Source organism: Eurosta solidaginis, chromosome 4 (genome assembly GCF_040869045.1).
Source record: "Eurosta solidaginis isolate ZX-2024a chromosome 4, ASM4086904v1, whole genome shotgun sequence".
In the NCBI taxonomy this organism is placed as follows: Eukaryota; Metazoa; Arthropoda; class Insecta; order Diptera; family Tephritidae; genus Eurosta; species Eurosta solidaginis.
In genome coordinates, this window is record NC_090322.1 from 97,142,598 (window position 1) to 97,163,348 (window position 20,751).

The 20,751-nt window shown below is 43.4% G+C and overlaps 1 protein-coding gene across 1 annotated transcript in view; it reads right to left on the bottom strand.

The window, feature by feature from the left end:
* Spt6 (transcription elongation factor Spt6) overlaps positions 1 to 20,536 on the bottom strand; it is a 430,338-nt gene extending 409,802 nt beyond the window's left edge. The window contains exons 1-2 of the mRNA XM_067782298.1: positions 20,384 to 20,536; positions 20,246 to 20,330 (exon numbers count right to left, since the gene is read on the bottom strand). Coding sequence (XP_067638399.1) covers positions 20,246 to 20,330; positions 20,384 to 20,422 — 124 coding nt within the window. The 5' untranslated portion in view covers positions 20,423 to 20,536. The remainder of the gene's footprint in view (positions 1 to 20,245; positions 20,331 to 20,383) is intronic.
* Between the last annotated feature and the right edge of the window lie 215 nt (positions 20,537 to 20,751).

Consider the following 20,751-nt stretch of genomic DNA (forward strand, 5'->3'; position numbering starts at 1 on the left):
TATGGAATGTACAAGTCACATATTGATAATATCAGCTTTATTATTGATTCTCTATTACCTCACCAAACGCCCTGTATTTTGGGTGACTTTAATCTGGGTTCTATTCAATGGGTGAGAGATCCTGATGACGGCTTTTTAACCCCCTTTACATCTAAAAAGGATGTCGAGGACTTACTTTGTGATACATTGTACTCCTTTAACCTATCTCAAATTAACTACATTGGAAATGATTTAAACAGAGTGTTAGATCTAATTTTTTAAACAATGATATATCCTGTGATATTTATAAGTGTGATATGCAACTCACCTGTGAATCGGTTCATCACAAAGCAATCTCTATCCAGTTCTCATGAACCCGAGTACTACTTCAATTTTTATAAGGCGAATTTTACGGCTCTGAATGCGTTTTTCGACTCCATTGATTGGAATTTAATCTTTGAGCAATTAGAGTTATCAAAATGTATATGAAGTTCAAGAGCGTAGTAGAAGAAAGCCTTAACTTATACGTCCCAGCCCACAGAAAAAAGAGATCTTTCAATCTCCCATGGTACACAAAAGAACTTTTGAGGTTAAAAACCAACGAAACAAAGCGCATAAAAAATTTAAGAAAACTGGCTCTGCTGACGACGAAACAAAATTTGCTGACTGCAGGAAGAAATTTGAATGCCTATCCAAAGCCAACCCGAAGTCTTTTTTGGGTTTTTGTTAACTCAAAACCAAAATATAATGGTATGCCGAAATCAATGGAGTTTGGAGGCAAAGTTGCTTCCTCAACTCAGGAAGCATGTGAGCTCTTTGCCGACTTATTCGGGTCGATATTTAACAGGTTCCGGACAGTTAGTACGTCATGTGATACATCTGCCATAGTGGAGTCTGTAAATATTGGTCAGTTCACGGTTACAGAGGAAGAAGTCCTGGAGTCCCTTATGAACCTTGATGTATCTAAGGGAGCTGGATACGATCTTCTGCCACCCTTGTTCTTAAAGAATTGTGCGGTTTCACTCTATCCGCCTCTTACTAAAATCTTTAACAAGTCCCTTGAATGTGGTAATTTCCTTGACCAATGGAAAGTGGCATTCTTATCGCCAATTTATAAGTCTGGCCCTCGAAACAAGGTAGACAACTATCGACCCATTGCTAAGCTATCCATCATCCCAAAGCTGCTGGACAAAATTGTAAATGACCAGCTATTTGCAGTTTTTAAAAACTATATTGTCCCTCAACAGCATGGTTTTTATCCAGGGAGATCCATCAGCACAAATAACACAATATTTGTTAATTTTGTGGTTAATGCGATTGAGGACGGCGAACAAGTGGACACTCTGTACACTGATTTCGTAAAAGCTTTCGACAGTCTCAATCATAATCTTTTACTTAATAAACTCGAAAAACTCGGCATCCACTCCAACGCTCTAAGTTGGCTTGAGTCGTATCTCCAAAACAGGAAATTAATAGTAAAGATTGGCAGCAATCTCTCCCAGCCTATAATCGTTACATCAGGAGTACCACAAGGTAGTCATCTGGGCCCTTTACTTTTTTCTTTATTTATAAATGACATTTGCCAATGTTTTAAATTTTGTAGTTGCTTGATGTACGCCGATGATCTAAAACTTTATTACAGAGTTAAACACATTAGCGACTGCATAGAGCTACAGCAAGACATCTGTTTCTATTTGAAGAATTGCAAAACCGTTACCAAAAAGCTAATGAGACTTTGCAAGAGTTTGCTTCGGATGTTGAAAGGTTGGCTCATTTGGCAAATGCGGACGCACCCGTGGAATACACCGAGAGGGTAAAAATCCAGAGTTTTATAAATGGCATACGGGACGCCGAAACGAAGCGAGCGACATATGCAAACCCAAAACCCACATTCGCAGAAACGGTATCACACGCATTGACTCAGGAAACAGCGTCACTTTTGAGTAAGCCCGCATACAAAGCTCATCGCGTGGAAGTGGAAAGGCCAGACTGGGTAGATACAATTTTGGAAGCATTAAAAGGAACGCAGCAGAAAAATGATGGTGCCGTCAAATGCTTTAAATGTGGGAAGTCAGGGCACATTGCACGTTATTGCAGTACCAATCCTAACAATCCCAGCAATGTGGGTGGCCGTAAACGCAGAGCTGAAGGAGACGAGCAAATCTCCAAATCTACTCAATCGTTAAACCAAAGCGAGTCAGCCGCAAGGGGCGACAGCTGGCTCCCTCAATTGAATTCCCCATAATCTCTATCTCGCAAATTGGAAGAAGGTCAAGCAATCTTACTGTCGGAGGACATGTGGATGGATAGGAACGTTTACTGACTATAGATACGGGTGCATCCCATTCCATCATTCGATCAGATTTAGTCAACAAGAAGATAAGACCATTGCTTGGAGCAAGATTACGTACAGCCGGAGGACACCCAGGTAATTGGAGAAGTAGCATGCGAAGTAGCAATTGGGAACGTCACGGTACTACACAATTTTATATTGGCAGAGATTGTTGATGAAATCATAATTGGAGTGGACTTCTTAATCGACCAAGGCATCAGGATCGATATGCAAAGCAGAACGATGCGATATAAGAACATGGATGTGCCACTTAATTTCGGCTATGAGAGAGGCTACAGCAGTAAACGAGTGCTGGTGGAAGAGAGTAGCATATACTACCAAAATCCGAAGCAGTCATCTGGGCAAAGATTGATGGAGATTGTGGGACAAACAAATTGTGGGTTGTCGAAGCAGCAAACAAATCAGCACTGAACATACGTGTAGGAAAAACCCTGGTTATGACAAGAGAAAGAGTACTCAATGAGTTCAATTCACCACTCAAACTGACCAAAGGAGCTATTTTGGGAAGATGCCAAGAGGCAGAAGTAGTTATTAACTCTGAACAGCTCCAGGAACACGTTTCATCTAGTAATACTGATCGTAGAAATGACATCACTGCATGGACGCAAAGGCTAGAGGAAGCCTATCAGAGTAAGGCAAAACAACTGCTCCTAAAGTACGCGAACATATTTGACCAGGATGGTTTCAAACCAGGCCGCACTAACGTTGTGAAACATCAAATTAACACTGGAGATGCGAGGCCGATCCGTCAAGCTCCACGTAGTGTTCCACTGGAAAGCGGGAAGTTGTGAGTCAAATCATACAAGAAATGAGCGACAGTGGCGTCATCGAACCATCAGCTAGTCCATGGAGATCACCGGTAGTACTTGTAAAGAAGAAGGATGGAAAAATGAGGTTTTGCGTGGACTACCGGAAGTTGAATGACGTTACGAAAAAGGATAGTTACACATTGCCAAGAATTGACGACACTCTGGACTCGCTCTCTGGTACGAAATGGTTTTCCACATTGGACTTGAAATGTGGCTACTGGCAAGTGGAGGTGAAGGAGGAAGACAAAGAAAAAACAGCCTTCAGCGTCGGAAATGGTCTTTGGCAATTTACAGTAATGCCTTTTGAACTTTGTAATGCACCAGCTACTTTTGAGATACTCATGGAGCAGCTATTGAAAGGACTGCACTGGAAAGCATGCTTGGTATACCCCGGCGACATCATCGTATTGGGCAAGAACTTCGATGAACATCTTAAAAACTTGGAGGAAGTTTTCCAGAGAATAGCTGGCGCTGGTCTGAAACTAAGTCCCAAAAAGTGTGCGCTGTTTAAAAAGGAAGTAAATTATTTGGGTCACAAAGTAACGACAGAAGGTATCCGTACAGCAAATGAAAAGATAGGGGCAGTAAAGGATTGGCCAAGACCACAGAACTTGCATGAATTAAGAAGTTTCCTTGGGCTGTGCATACTACCGGCGATTTGTACCAAACTTTTCCAGCGTAGCCCATAACCTCCATGAGCTTACAAGAAAAAATAAAGCCTTTGAATTGAAGAAGGAGCAAGAAGTGGCTTTCCAAACATTGAAGAAGCGTTTGTGCACTGCCCCAATGTTAGCATATCCGATTCCAGGAGCAACATTTATTCTAGATACAGATGCGATTGGATATGCTATAGGAGGCGTTTTATCACAACTGGTCGATGGACAGGAGAAGGTAGTTGCATATTACAGCCGTTCGATTGGAAAACCAGAGAGGAACTACTGCGTTACGCGGAGAGAGCTGTTGGCATTGGTAGAGTGCGTTAAACATTTTCACAAATACCTCTACGGCCAGCGATTCCGTCACAGGACAGATCACGCAGCGTTGAAATGGCTTCTGCAGTTCCGTAATCCGGAAGGACAATTGGCACGGTGGATCGAGCGACTACAAAGCTATGACTTTTCCATTGAGCATCGAAAAGGTAGTACCTGTGGTAATTTAAACCACGTTTTAATTTATAAAAACTTTGAACTATATTTATTAATACGCCTTAATGTATGATATTTTTCAATACGCAGTGTGTGCGTCTATCTTATTTTTTATTTTTCACAACAATCAAAATTTTTAAAAATTGAAAAATCAATATTGAAAATTAAAATATTGATAAAACATTTTAAAATAACAAAGTTCAAAGTAACTAAAATACAAAGTTAAATAAAAATAATAAGAACCCTACAGTACCCATGGAAATGCCGATGCAATGTCATTTGGCTCGAACTTGCTGTTATGCAAGGGCTCGAACGAAACGAAAGACCAAGCAGAGAGGAGATGTCAGCAGAGAGTCCCATTGCGAAGTCATATTGGGCACAGTGGAGCAGTTTAGAATTGATTTCAGGTTGCTTGCGTCGAGTATGGGTGAGTGAAGGTGGTCAAAGAAAAAAGAAACTGATAGTTGTTCCCAGAAAGAGGATTCCTGACGTGCTCCGCGAGCTGCATAATGGTCCAAGCGGAGGTCATCTTGGAATCACGAAGACGCTCGAGAAGATTAAAGAGATTCTATTGGGTTGGTTGCCGTCAGTCGGTCACTGGGTGGATTGCGAACTGCGAGGTATGCAGCAGAGCGAAAGGGCCCAAAACCCGAAGTCATGGCCAGATGAAGCAATATAACTCAGGTGCGCCATTCGAAAGGATCGCTATGGATGTCGCAGGCCCATTTCCTACTAGCAACTGCGGAAACAAATATGTACTGGTAGTTATGGATTATTTCAGCAAATGGCCAGAGGTATACCCAATCCCTAAGGAGAGAGTGTATTCAGGCTAGGAGGCGCTATCAACGAGCCAGAGGGAGACCGGAATTTCTAGAGTGCAGAGCTACCTACAAAAGAGCGCGACTCGCACTTAAGAGAGCAATAAAAGATAGTAAGCGCGAATGCTTTCTCAAGCTTTGCGATGACGTCGAGAATGACCCTTGGGGCACAGCTTATAAATTGGTTTTTAAGAAATTGAAACACAAAGGAGAGGCGATGCCAACATGCCCCTCTTTTCTCAGAAACGTGGTAGATACTTTATTTCCCACGCAAAGGGAGCTAGTTTCTCCCACATCAGGCGCCGTACTATACTCATTTGACGAGGTTACCGTCGTCGAGGTCCTTCAAGCGGTGAATATACTGCAAGACCGCAAGTCTCCTGGCCCATACAGGGTACCAAACAGAGCACTCAAACTAGCTCTCACTTATAACACGCCAACATTTGCGGAACTATTTAATGCATGCTTGGCTGAGGGGACATTTCCTACAATATGGAAACGACAACAGCTGGTCCTGCTGCCAAAGTTTGGTAAAAATACGGCGGAACCATCTAGCTACAGGCCCATTTGCCTGCTCGACTCCGCCGGTAAGGTTCTTGAGCGAGTCCTCTATAATCGACTCGAAAAAGAAATTGAAGATGTGGGTGGTATTTCCGATAACCAGTTTGGGTTTAGGAAAGGAAGATCTACCATCCAAGCTGCGAACATGGCGAAGGAAGTGGCCCAAGAAGACATAAGTGGCACCCGATGGCTCGAAGGCTCTAAGGAATATTGCCTAGTCGTTACTTTAGATGTAAAAAATGCCTTCAACACTGCCAATTGGGCAAAAATTCTTGACACGCTGGAGCAGATAGGTATATCCCTTTACCTTCGTAGGATCATACGCAGCTACTTTGAAGGTAGAGTGCTGGAATATGAAACGGCTGCTGGAGTAGAAAAGCTTCACGTCACAGGCGGTGTTCCTCAAGGCTCCGTGCTCGGTCCACTGCTTTGGAATATTATGTACGATGGAGTATTTCGACTTAAGGTACCCAATGGGGTGAAAATTATCGGCTTCGCGGACGATATCGCATTGGTAATCACCGCCAAGCACCTAGGCGAAATATGCGCCAAATCTAATACAAGCATAGCGATGGTTCAATCGTGGCTTACGAAAAATGGACTGCAGCTGGCGGAACAAAAAACAGAGGCTGTACTCATATCAAGTAGGAAAAGGGTGGAGCAGGTCACTATAAGAATCGGCCGCCATGACATCGACACGCTGCCTGCAATAAAATACTTGGGGGTTGTGATAGACAGGAGGTTGTCATTCAAATCCCACTTAGAGTATGCCAATGGAAAGGTAGCAAAAACCGTAGCAGCATTATCTAGGATAATGATAAATGCAAGAGGACCAAAGCAACGACGACGTCAAATTCTGGCTGACATTGTAAAAAGCCAAATACTTTACGGGGTTCCTGTTTGGCACCAGGCCACGGAGTATAAATCATACTTCCGCGGGGTAAAGTCGACTTACCGCCTGTGTGCACTACGCGTCTGTAGCGCCTTTAAAACTGTCTCTGACGACGCAGCACTAATCATCGCAGGAATGTGTCCTATAGACATATTAGCAAAATAAGCAGCGACGATTTATCGGGATCAAAGCTCACGTAACGGAGCACAAGAGCGAAGCGTGCAGAACTGGCAGCTCAGGTGGAATGCCTCAACAAATGGTCGCTGGACACACCGATGTATCCCAGATATTAATATATGGATATCTAGAAAGCACGGCGAGGTAGATTTCTACCTCACACAGTTTCTGAGTGGTCACGGATGTTTTAAGGAATATTTGCACCGATTCAATCACGAGCCTAACAACATATGCGATCACTGCGGCGGCGATACAGTAGAAGATGTTTACCTGTATTTTTCGAGTGTCCTAGGTTCTATAGCTCGAGATTCAAACTGTGCAGAATATTTGGAGAGGATTACACTCCTGAAACAATTGTTGGATGCATGCTACAAAGCAAGGTAAAATGGTCCGCGGCATGCGATGTAATAGCGGAAATAATGAAGTGTCTACGAAGTCTTGAAAGTCGAGTTGTGTGGGTGGATAACAAATTGCTAAGGTGGAGGGGATCGAGCTGAGCACGTATTGGATGCAAGGCCTCCGTACAATTATTTGTATTTGTATTTATTAGGCAATTCATCCCAGCACAACAATTTGACAAAAATTATTTTACAGTGCTAGTCGGTAAAAGGCATAAAATAGGAACAATCTAATCTTGAAACTTAAAGATAATGACTATGGCTAAGAAAAGGTTACAACAAATAATATATTTAATAAATAGTAAATAGATAAATAAAGGAATGATAGAGTACATTTGCTTAGAAGGAATCAGTATTTTAATTGTCTAGGTTATTTTAGAAACTTGTTAATTCTTTATTGAAGAGCAGAGCATTGCTTATAAGCCAAAGTCTAGAAGGGAGCGAGTTCCAAAGACGTATGGAATTAATGAAGAACTGGCGATCAGATATTAGCATACGATGTCTGAAGTGGGTAAGGAGAACAGATCTAGACGACTGGAGAAAATTTAGCCTCCGATACAGATAGTCAGGTTCCTTCATATATATTAATTTATGTAGCGTAGTGAGCGTTTTAAGTTTAATAAGGTTATCGAAAGAAATGTTTAGCAACCTGTAAGCATGTTGAGAGACGTGGTCAAGTCTTTTCAACCCATAGACGTATCTAGCAATGTTGTTATACACAACATTAAGTTTCCTATTACATACATAGTCACAATTGGAGTAAACCTCACAACCATAAAGGAGCGTAGGTATTAAGTACGCTTTTGCTATTAGTAGACGAATATGTAACGGAGTAAAATATTGTGTAAGCCAGAGTATACGAAGCATCCCATACACTTTTCCCACTGTGCGGAAGATGTGATCTTTCCATGTCAGGGTTTTGTTAAAAACTATACCTAGATTTTTTGCCGTGTCAACGTATTCTATAATAGTGTTGTCTAAAATTAAATTTTCCATTCCACTTTTATCTAGTGACCTTCTATGAATGACTATACATTTCGACTTCTTAGGGTTAAGACATAAGCCGTTCATAGAAGCCCACGTACCAATTTGACACAAATCGTAATTTAAGTTATTAATACATGAACTGGTACGATCACTAGGACAGCACATATACAATTGTACGTCGTCAGCATAAATGTGAATATTACAATACTTGAGAACACCAGGCAAATCGTTTATATACAAAACAAATAACAGGGGACCAAGGATTGAGCCTTGTGGGACTCCTCTTAAAACACTGACGAAGTCAGACTTTCTGCTACCAACACTTACTGCCTGAGTTCGGTCGGCCAAATACGATCTGATTAGGGCTGTTGCACAGTTGGAGAAATTAAATGGGTTGTCCAGCTTCTTGCAGAGAACGGTGTGGTCGACCGAGTCAAACGCTTTTGAATGGTCGAGAAGAGTCAGGAAAGCAGTAAAATTTTTGTCAACTTGTTCTCGAATATCCTCTATCACCAATAGGAGCGCCGTTTTACAGCTACGATTTGACCTGAATCCAGACTGGGAATCTGTGAGAAGGTTATTATTCTGCACATAAGTATTTATCTGGCAGTGCAAAATTCGTTCGACGACCTTGGAAAGGAAAGGCAGAATAGCTATAGGCCTATACTCCTTGTTTTGCTTGGGGATTGGGATTACCTTAGCAACTTTCCAACATTTGGGAAATACACAGGACGTCAGCACAGAGTTAACCAAGTAGGTTAAGTGAGGAAGGATTTTAGGAAGAATTATTTTTAAAAATTTCGGACATATACCATCGAACCCCATAGCATTAGACTTTACTGAAAGAATGGCTTGAACGACATCACAATCATCGACACTAGCAAACTCAAGAGGACCAAAATCAACATTAGCGCGAATACAATAATTATCAGTACATATATTGTCAGTTGAGATTGGCAGATTTACAAAATTTATATTTATCTCATTAATGTCTACATCAGGGAGGACAGAAATATCACATTTGGATTTTCCGATACCAATATGTTTAATCGACTTCCAGGTTTCCTTCGAACTCAAAGCAGCACTAAACTTATTATTATAAAATTTCTGCTTAGCTGACCTAATGGCTTTGTTTGCAGCGATCCTAGCTGTTTTGAAGCAGTTGTGAGCCTCCAGGGTTTTGTATCTTTTCCATCGTGAGTAAGCAAGGTTGCGCTGGTGAATTAAGTGTTTTAGATTGGCACTAAACCAAGGGGTATTATTGTGTGTAGCAGCTTTGAGTTTCACTGGCACATAGTTGTCGAAAATCCTAATGATATGGTTCTGTAGGAATGATGCCTGATCATCGACCGATGTCAGTGTACGAATCAAGCTCCACTCAACCGACTCCACCGCTGCATTAAGGGAACTGTAATCTATGCTTCTAAAATCACGATATGTAAAGGAACATTGTATGTGTGACTTTTGGAAGTTGTAACTAAGAAATATTAGATCGTGTTTTGAAAAGCACGATGCCGACAATTGATCGTAGTGGAGCAATTTCAGGGGATCATTCACAAAAAATAAATCCAGCAAAGAAGAATTTGAGTCAGTAAAGTGTGTAGGTGAAGTTAAATTGGTGGGAAAAAGTCCAAGAGACTCCATACTTAGCTTTAGAGTTGAGTCGACGAGAAGGTTGGAGTTGAAATCCCCAGCGATGATTATATTATCATAGCTTATAAGTAGAGGCTCGAGAAATTCAATAAAGCCAGAGAAGTCAACTCCACGATTAGGTCTGTATGCACAGCCGATAAGAAGCCTTTCATTATTTACAGAGAACACGTCTACGAACACATATTCGACAAGATCACTTGGACTAACACTGCAGCAAAGTTTACAGGATAAACTACTTTTAACATATATAGCAACACCATGACCACGTCTATCAGCCCTGAAAAGTTGATATCCATTTAGTTGCACCAAATCATTTTTGTGACATGAAGAAAACCAGGTTTCGGAAATACATATAACATCTATATCAGAACCCTCAGATATGAATCTCAATTCATCCAGCTTTTTATATAGGCTTTGCGCATTAAGATGGATGACTTTGAGCCCTTTAGTACGTTTGTTGAATACGCGCAACAGTGTATGTAAGCAGTCTTTGGAACTAGACAACCTATAGTCTAGGACCATCACTATATATGGGATATAAAGAATGCTCTGCGATGCGTAGCAATAAAGACAACATAAGTGATTGTTTACAAGTATGATAGGGAGAGATAAAGACAGAAACGAACAGACTCAAGAACTTAAGTAATATACCATACATAGAAATTAATTTATTGATCATTATTCGTTGGCGCATCATCAACTCGAAAGGAACTCGCGCTTTCTTCGCCGGTATTCTCAAGACGCTATGAAAAATCCAAGCTATGTATTGCTTCAGGGCTGGCGTTGGCTGTTCGTCTGATATGTACCAGACCCTTCTTAGAAAAAACCGCCACCACCTTCCTTTTCTTCTTTAGACGGATCGTGAGAATGATATAATAAGAAAATACCGTAATATATGTAGGTAATGTAATAGTAAACCAGGCGACAGATTGGAGACAAGGCCTCTTCAACCGTTCGAATACTGCCCCAGGTGAAGGAATAAAGCACGGATTGGAGACACGGCCTCTTCAACCGTGCGACCAAAAGCAGTCAACATACACGCAACGACAAACCTACGGATTGGAGACAAGGCCTCTCCAACTGTAGAAACAACGAGTATGAGGGTAAACGTCTCACATGTAATCAGAGTTTATACTCGGATTGGAGAGAAGGCCTCTCCAACCGGTGGAAGTACGAGGAAAGCCCCGTTACGTATTGTCGAACAAAAAAAATTAAATGAAAAACGGAACAACCTATTGAAATAAAAAAAAAAAAAAAAAAAAAAAAAAAATTCTATTTATACATATATAAGTTATTTACACATACATATATACATATATAAAAAACAAAACCCTACAATACAAGTAGTCGAACGCACAAGCATGCCACAAGCACTATATGCACAGTGTTCAAGGTAGGCTTGGAAATATTCGTAGAAGTGGTATGCGTCAAGCACATTCAGGTAGTAAGCAGGGCGTGTCAGTCCCAGCGTTAACCATACCGCGGCACTATCTAAGTACAGCAACGCGACCCCGACAGACGTAGAGCGTAGTGCTCAACCTACCTCCCGACGGAATACTTGACGGTAGTACCGGGGGGTAAATGGTACTCAGACGGTAGGAGGTTTAGTGCGGTTAAAGTCCCACACTGACTATGAGGCTTTCGATGCTTCCTCCTCGTATAAAAAGAAAAAAAAAATACCCAATCCCAAATCAAGAAGCGGAAACAGTAGCAGAAGTGTTTATAAACGATTGGGTGGCAAGGTATGGTGTACCAATGGAGTTACATTATGACCAAGGCAGGAATTTCGAATCAGCTGTGTTCCAGGAAATGTGCAAATCATTGGGCATTCGAAAAACACGGACAACTGCATTGCATCATCAGTCCGATGGTATGGTGGAACGATTCAATAGACCATTGGAGGAGCACTTAAGGAAAGTAGTGGACAAGTTCCATAAAGAGTGGGATACCCGCATAACATTATTCTTGATGGCTTCCCGATCAGCAGTGCATGAGACAATGGGCCAAACCCCTGCAAATGTAATTTTTGGCAATGTCCTTAGACTGCCAGCTGATTTGAAGTTTGGGATAGATGCCGATGCGGGGAGAAATGTCAAGGAATCCACTGGTGATTTGGAAGAAGATCTAAGAGAAATACATGATCTGATAAGGCAACGAACAAAAATTAGAAGTGACAAGATGAAAGCCAGATACGATAAAGCAATTAATTCGGAAGGTTTCCATGAAGGAGATTTGGTGCTGTTATGCAACCCACAACGTAAAAAAGGTTTGTCCCCGAAATTGCAGTGTAATTGGGAAGGCCCATACAAAGTTGCAAAACGGATCAACGATGTAGTGTACCGCATACAAACCATCGGTAAACCACGAACCAAAATGAAAGTGGTGAATTTGGAAAGGCTGGCAGCGTTTAGGTCGAGAGATTTGTCTGATCGGGATGTTGTTGTTGTAGCAGTGCTTCGCCCCACCTAACAGCCGCGACCGATCACAAATTGTCATCAATATCCCCTAACGGGAGTCCAAGGAAACTTGCTGTTTCAACAGGGGTGGACCATAATGAAAGGGGTGTTAGACGTGTTGGTTCCACATTACAATTAATGAGATGGTTGGTGTCATGTAGGGACACATTGCAAGTGGGGCATACATTTTGTATGTCGGGGTTGATTCTGGATATGTAAGAGTTTAACCTGTTACAGTATCCAGAACGAAATTGAGCCAGAGTGACTCGCGTTTCCCTGGGAAATATGCGTTCATCTTCCGCAAGTTTTGGGTACTGTTCCCTGAGTACTGGATTCACCGGGAAGTTTCCAGCATAAAGGTCCGACGCCTGTTTGTGGAGTTCACCAAGGACCTGCTTGTGTTTTTTTGCTTCATGCGGCTGGGTTCTCAGGTGCCGTATTTCCTCAAAATGCTTACGGAGATGACTCCTTAAGCCCCTAGGCGGTGTTGGCTCATCAATCAGATGTCTGTTTGGATGCCCCGGTTTCTGGGTATTCAACAGGAACTGTTTGTTTAGCATCTCATTTCTCTCCCTGATGGGAAGTATTCTCGCCTCATTATGTAGATGGTGTTCAGGGGGCATAAGAAGACAGCCCGTGGCGATTCTGAGAGCAGTATTTTGGCAGGCCTGTAGCTTCTTTCAGTGGGTAGTTTTTAGGCTTGGCGACCATATAGGGGACGCGTAGCACGTAAACGGCTGGCCAATTGCTTTGTATGTAGTAATGAGTGTTTCTTTATCTTTTCCGCAGGTACTGCCAGCAAGGGATTTGAGGATTTTACAACGGCTCTCGATTTTCGGAACAATTGCGGCTGCGTGCTCACCAAAATGTAGATCCTGATCAAACGTCACACCCAAGATTTTGCGGTGTAGGACAGTCGGTAGCGTAGTGCCATCGACGTGGATGTTCAAAATGGTCAACATTTGGGACGTCCATGTTGAAAATAAGGTCGCAGAAGATTTAGTCGGTGAGAATGCCAGGTTTCGTGAGGCGAAAAAACTGGAGAGATCAGGGAGGTAGCCGTTTATTCTGTTGCAGAGGTCATCGATCTGTTGGCGTAGGAAACGATTGTGACTCCTTCCGGTGGTGAAGGTAGCTTAGATATGTAGAAATGAAACAAAAGTGGGGATAGGACACCACCCTGTGGCACCCCTTGTTTAATTCTCCTTGGTTTTGATGTTTCGTTTCTAAATTGCACCAATGCCTGCCGACCCTCCAGATAATTTGCGGTCCACCTTTTAAGACATGGGGGAAGGGTAGACCCTTCCAGGTCTTGCAGTAACGAGCCATGGTTGACCGTATCAAAAGCTTTTGATAGGTCTAGCGCTACGAGTACTGTTCTATGGTGGGGGTATTGATTTAAACCGCAATTTATCTGGGTGCTAATGGCATTTAGCGCGGTGGTAGTGCTATGGAGTTTTCTGAAGCCATGCTGATGAGGGGCTAGCTGCAAATTTGCTTGCAAGTAGGGGAGCAAAATGGCTTTAAGCGTCTTTGCTACTGGCGATAGGAGAGATATCGGACGATACGACTCTCCTATGTTCACCCCAGCGGGTTAGGGGGTCAGAATATATCCGCGGTAGTATGCCTGTCGTAAGAGGCGACGAAAATACCAGATTCAAGGGGCTGTGTAGCGCAACCCTGCAGGTTGCCAGCTCAATATATGGCTTCTCCAAACCCAATTGTCAACCTCACCTATCCGCGGCGAATCCTGTTTCACTAACAGACGAGGCTCTGGCGACCCTAAGCTCCTTATGGAACTTGTGGTTGGGGAGGCAGGCGATGGCCTGAAGGTTTAATGTGGCCACATAAATCGTTCCCGAGATGGTCGGGCCAGCACCTTAATGGTGCTGTGGTACCGGAGCGTACCGGATCTGTGTCCGGCAAACGACCATCACATCGATAACACTCCCCAAAGCCTTCGGGGAGCAACCTTATCGCTACAACAACAACAACAACTCTCCTGTGTTAGCTGGTTTCCTAGGCTTTAGTAGCGGAACCTATGGCTATTTTCCATTTTTCGGGTATGACAAAGGTGGAAAGAGACAGGTTGAAGAGATGTGCTAAGTATTTGAAACCCTCTTTCCCTAGGCTTTTAAGCATCGGCATGGCTATGCCGTCTGGGCCCACTGCCTTGGATGGTTTAGCGTGACCAATGGCATCTTCAACCTCTCTGGCGGTAATGGTAATTGGTGACGCGCTGAATTTATGTTTATGTGCGTGTCTGTTGGCCCTCCGTCTATCTTTTTCGACCGTAGAATGCATTACATATTGACGGCAGAAAGCGCTCGCGCATTTTTTGGAAACCGACAGCACTTTATCGCCGAAGGCGATGGAAACTTTGTCATTGTGCTTAGACGGATTCGATAGGGACTTTACGGTGGACCAAAGTTTACCCACATCGGCAGAGAGGTTACAACCTCTTAGGTGCTCCTCCCATTTCGCCCGCTTGTGTTCATCCACAAGCAATCTGATGCGTTTGTTTATATCCCTTATTTGGGGGTCGCCTTGGTCGAGCTGTCTTATAAGGTATCGTTCTCTCGCTAAATTTGCGGTCTCCGTCGGGAAGTGGGGCCGAATTTCGGGAATTCTCCTGGCGGGAATGAAACGTGCCGAGGCGGATTCAATGACCTTGCGGAAAGCACGCTCCCCTTGGCGGGCATCCGTCGGGATAGGGAGGGCAGCAAAGAGGTTGTCTGTAAAAGACAGACTTAGGTGGAGGGCAGTGTGACGAATGTTAGCAACACTAAGGGGCACTGGCATCTCTAGGCCGATGCTAAGCAGTGACGTAATGCACATCAATAATTAAATCATTATGTCTACACATATGTACGTACACGCAGCGGAGAAGAGATGCACAAACACATGCAGATATATTATCTGATATGCTCCTAAAGGTATGCAATTATAATTGTGGAAGTGTCGCTCACACATACAAGCGCATGGGGTATAAGAGCAGCTATAAAAGTTATACATCTGTAGTTGTAGCTGAACTAACTAGTAAGTTCTGGAATTAGAAAAGCCTAGAAGTATGCAACTAGGAAATCAGACAGTATAAAAAGGCGACAACAGTAGAGGCGAGAAATCAGTTTCATTTGAGCTATCAATCAGTTTGGTTTAATTAAGCAAGCTATTCGTTGCAAAGTATAAGTGTTATTGTGAAGTACTTTAATAAAGGCCATTTTTCCATTATTCAATATTGGAGTTATACATTCAACAGTTTAGCGATACGAACGTTAGCAGAAGATTGCAAATAAGGGGAATTGCAGTAAATTCGTTAGAATATATATGTCGAACTGAACAAGCAAAATATATTTTAGCACAATACCAACTGAAAATTTCACTTTAATGTTTATTTGTATACAAAAACACTTTATTTTTTGAAAGTTGGTACATCACCTGCTGTAACTTTCTTGTTTACACCACTTTTGTGTGCTTATTAACACACAGAACTTACGAATTTTTGCTTTCTTTAATGACTCTAAAAATACACGTCCGTCCGCCGTTAGATAAACTCACCATCTACAGTTAAACTGTAATGGATTAAATGGGAAGATCACGGAGATAGTCGACTTCATGAAGCGGCACAACATCCGCATTGCTGCGATTCAAGAGACTAAACTCACAGCAAGATCTGCATTGTAGACCTGTTCTGGGATAATGTCCACTGAAAAGATCGCGAGAGCGGAAATGAAGGCGGCCTCGCGTTTATGTTGTTGTTGTTGTTGTTGTAGCAATGCTCGCCCCAACTAATAGCCGCGACCAATCACAAATTGTCATCAATATCCTCTAACGGGAGTCCAAGGAAACTTGCCGTTTCAACAGGGGTTGACCATAAGGAAAGGGGTGTTAGAGGCGTTGGTTCCACATTACAATTGAAGAGATGGTTGGTGTCATGTGGGGACACATTGCAAGCGGGGCATACATTTTGTATGTCGGGGTTGATTCTGGATAGGTAAGAGTTTAACCTGTTACAGTATTCAGAACGAAGTTGACCAAGAGTGACATGCGTTTCCCTGGGGAGTATGCGTTCCTCTTCCGCGAGTTTTGGATAATTTTCGTTAAGCACTGGATTCACCGGGCAATTCCCGGCATAAAGGTCCGACGCCTGTTTATGGAGTTCACCATACGGCTGGGTTCTCAGGTGCCGTATTTCCTCAAAATGCTTACGGAGATGACTCCTTATGCCCATAGGCGGTGCTGGTTCATCAATCAGATGTCTGTTGGGATGCCCAGGTTTCTGGGTATTCAACAGGAACTGTTTGGTCAGCATCTCATTTCTCTCCCTGATGGGGAGTATTCTCGCCTCATTATGCAGATGGTGTTCTGGGGACATAAGAAGACAGCCCGTGGCGATTGTGAGAGCAGTATTTTGGCAGGCCTGTAGTTTCTTCCAGTGGGTGTTTTTTAGGCTTGGCGACCATATGGGTGACGCGTAGCACGTAATCGGCTGGCTGATTGCTTTGTATGTCGTCATGAGCGTTTCTTTATCTTTTCCCCAAGTACTGCCAGCGAGGGATTTGAGGATTTTGTTACGGCTCTGAATTCTCGGAACAATTGCGGCTGCGTGCTCACCAAAATGTAGATCCTGATCAAACGTCACACCCAAGATTTTGGGGTGTAGGACAGTCGGTAGCGTAGTGCCATCGACGTGGATGTTCAAAATGGGACGTCCATGTTGTAAATAAGGTCGCGGAAGATTTAGTCGGTGATAATGCCAGGTTTCGCGAGGCGAAGAAAATGGAGAGATCAGGGAGGTAGCCGTTTATTTTATTGCATAGCGCATCGATCTTTGGGCCTGGGCCTGTGGCCATTATTGTGCAGTCATCGGCGTAGGAAACGATTGTGACTCCTTCCGGTGGTGAAGGTAGCTTAGATATGTAGAAATTAAACAAAAGTGGGGATAGGACACCACATTGTGGCACCCCTTGTTTAATTCTTCTTGGTTTTGATGTTTCGTTTCTAAATTGCACCGATGCCTGCCGACCACCCAGATAATTTGCGGTCCACCATTTAAGACATGGGGGAAGGGTAGACCCTTCCAGATCTTGCAGTAACGAGCCATGGTTGACCGTACAAAAGCTTTCGATAGGTCTAGCGCTACGAGTACTGTTCTATGGTGGGGGTACTGATTTAAACCGCAATTTATCTGGGTGCTAATGGCATTTAGCGCGGTGGTAGTGCTATGGAGTTTTCTGAAGCCATGCTGATGAGGGGCTAGCTGCAAATTTGCTTGGAAATAAGGGAGAAAAATGGCTTCAAGCGTCTTTGCCACTGGCGATAGGAGAGATATCGGACAATACGACTCACCTGTTAGCTGGTTTCCCAGGTTTTAGTAGCGGGACCACCTTGATCATTTTCCATTTCTCAGGTATGACAAAGGTGGAAAGAGACAGGTTGAAGACATGCGCTAAATATTTGAAACCCTCTTTCCCTAGGCTTTTAAGCATTGGCATTGCTATGCCGTCTGGGCCAACTGCTTTGGATGGTTTAGCACGACCAATGGCGTCCTCAACCTCTTTAGCGGTGATGGTGATTGGTGACGCGCTGAATTTGTGTTTATGTGCGTGTCTATTGGCTCTCCGTCTATCTTTGTCGACCGTAGGATGCATTATATATTGTCGGCAGAAAGCGCTCGCGCATTTTTTCGCGTCCGACAGCACTTTGTCGCCAAAGGCGATGGAAACTTTGTCTTTGTGCTTGTTGTTGTTGTTGTTGTTGTAGCGATAAGGTTGCTCCCCGAAGGCTTTGGGGAGTGTTATCGATGTGATGGTCCTTTGCCGGATATAAATCCGGTACGCTCCGGTGCCATAGCACCATTAAGGTGCTAGCCCGACCTTCTCGGGAACGATTAATGTGGCACATTAAACCTTCAGGCCATTCCCTCCCTCCCTACCTCCAAGTTCCATGAGGAGCTTGGGGTCGCCAGAGCCTCGTCTGTTAGTGAAACAGGATTCGCCGCGGATAGGTGAGGTTGACAATTGAGTTTGGAGAAGCTATATATTGCGCTGGCAACCTGAAAGGTTGCGCTACACAGCCCCTTGAATCTGGTATTTTAGTCGCCTCTTACGACAGGCATACCTACCGCGGGTATATTCTGATCCCCTAACCCGCTGGGGTTCTTTACGGTGGACCAAAGTTTACCCACACCGGTAGAGAGGTTACAACCTCTTAGGTGTTCCTCCCATTTCGCCCGCCTCTGTTCATCCACAAGCAATCTGATGCGTTGGTTTATATCCCTTATTTGGGAGTCGGCTGGATCAAGCTGTCTTATAAGGTCACGTTCTCTCGCTAAGTTTGCGGCCTCTGCCGGGAAGGGGGGCCGGATTTCGGGAATTCTCCCGGCGGGAATGAAATGTGCCGTGGCGGATTTAATGACCTTACGGAAGGCACGCTTCCCTTGGCGGGCATCGGTCGGGATAGGGAGGGCAGCAAAGCGGCTGTCTGTAAAGGATTTATATTCTTCCGACTTTCCTTTTTTGAAGTTTATGAAAGTGCGTTTTTCAGTGACGATGAAGTCGGCGGTACGCTCAAGCGAAATAAGTATGGGCAGGTGGTCAGATGCCAATGTTACCATCGGCTGCCAGTTGACGCAGTTTACGAGTTCTGCGCTCACGATTGAGATATCTGGCCAGCTGTGACAGCTTCCTACCATACGTGTGGGGGCGTCTCCGTTTATCGTGCAGAACTGTCCGCCCGCAAGTTTGAATACCATAGATCATGATGGGCATTGAAATCGCCTAAGATAATGTAATTGTTGCCAGTAAGGCCCTGATATTAGGGCGGTATCCACTGGGGCAACAGGTGGCAGGAGGGATGTAGATGTTGATGATTTCTAGGTTTGCATCGCCCGGCCGGACAGATAATCCTTGACGTTCTGAGACACTGTCCCTGTGGTCGATGTCGGGATCAAATATATGATATTGCACAGTGTGGTGTATGATAAACGCGAGGCCGCCTCCATTTCCACTCTCGTGATCTTTCCTGTGGACATTATACCCAGGACAGGTCTGCAATGCAGATCTTGCTGTGAGTTTAGTCTCTTGAATCGCAGCAATGCATTGCAGGTGTATAAATTGTAGCTTCCTTTTGAATTAGATTTTGTAAAGATCGCCATTGAATATAACATTTAATGTGATCTTTTTTCTTTTGTTGGCAATTTATCGTGTAGCTTCTTTCATTCCTGGAATTTCAAATATCCGCCAGGACAAGTTTTAGGTCGATTTAAGGTATTGGTGCTTAACAGACATGGTAGGCATAAAAAGCATTGCTACTGGCACTCCACACTAACCAGTCACGCTCCACTTTCTCTCCATTTGGCAAGATTCTGTTTAACAAGGAGGTAGGAAATGCCTCGTCAGGCCCAGGCAAAAAATCATTAGTTATCAATATTCCTTGCTTTTGAAAACGGGCTTAAAATTTGCACATGAAACACCTAAAGCCTCTCCTGAATTTAAAAAAAATGTCTTAGTACCTCTAAATTGCGGGCACCCTGAGAAACCCCGGGCCCGGGGGAACCCCCTATTTTTCTCGCGCCCGGTGAACCCCGTTATTAATATGCAATATCCCACCCTTGCAGAAGAAGGCACAATACCAAGTGAAACATGAATCACCATGGCCCAGCTTCGTTCTGGATACTGTAACAGGTGAAACTCTTAGACCTCCAGAATGAACCCCGACATATATAATGTGTCTTGCTTTCTATGTGTCCCAACATAACACCAACCATTTCTTTAATTGCAACGCGGAACCAACACCGCTCTCTCTGGACCCCTCTTGATGAAACAGAAAGTTCCCTAGGACTTCAGTTAGAGGATGCTGTTGACAATTTGTGGATAGGGACACCTATTGGATGGGGCGAAGTACTCTTACAACAACAGAATGCTCATATTTTACTGTACCCTTAGGTCTACTTAAAGCGAAGTTCTTGCGAATTTAGCATTACATGGAACATATAAGGGCATTGCTTTTTCCATACCTTCTTCTTCCTCCTCACTGCTCTCGGCAAGCGCTTTATACTTTTTAAGTTTCTTTCTGTCGTTAGCATCTAATTCCTCTTCTTCCTATAAGTTTACTTTTTATAGAATATTATAACCATATATTTTCTTTTCCATACCTCTGATTCCTCGGCCTCTGAATCCAAAAAATCTGCCATCTTAACTTGATCTGTTTCTACAAAATTTGGTGTCCAATTGCTATAAAATTCAAACAAACATAATACTGTAGGTGCAAACACAATCTATTGCTGGGTAACACAGCGCTATGCTGTGTTATTTTGTTAACACTCAATAATGAGCGATAGCGGTGGGTAATGGCACAATTGTTTGAAACACTATTTGCAGTCTTAACAAATTTTGTTGGCACAATGGTGTTACAGCTGATTATAGAAAGCCGAACTAATGTGGGCACAATAACAGAGCACGGGGAATATTTTGAATAAGGTGCCACGATTTTCCATTTTTTTTTTGGAGGGGTAGAGGAGTC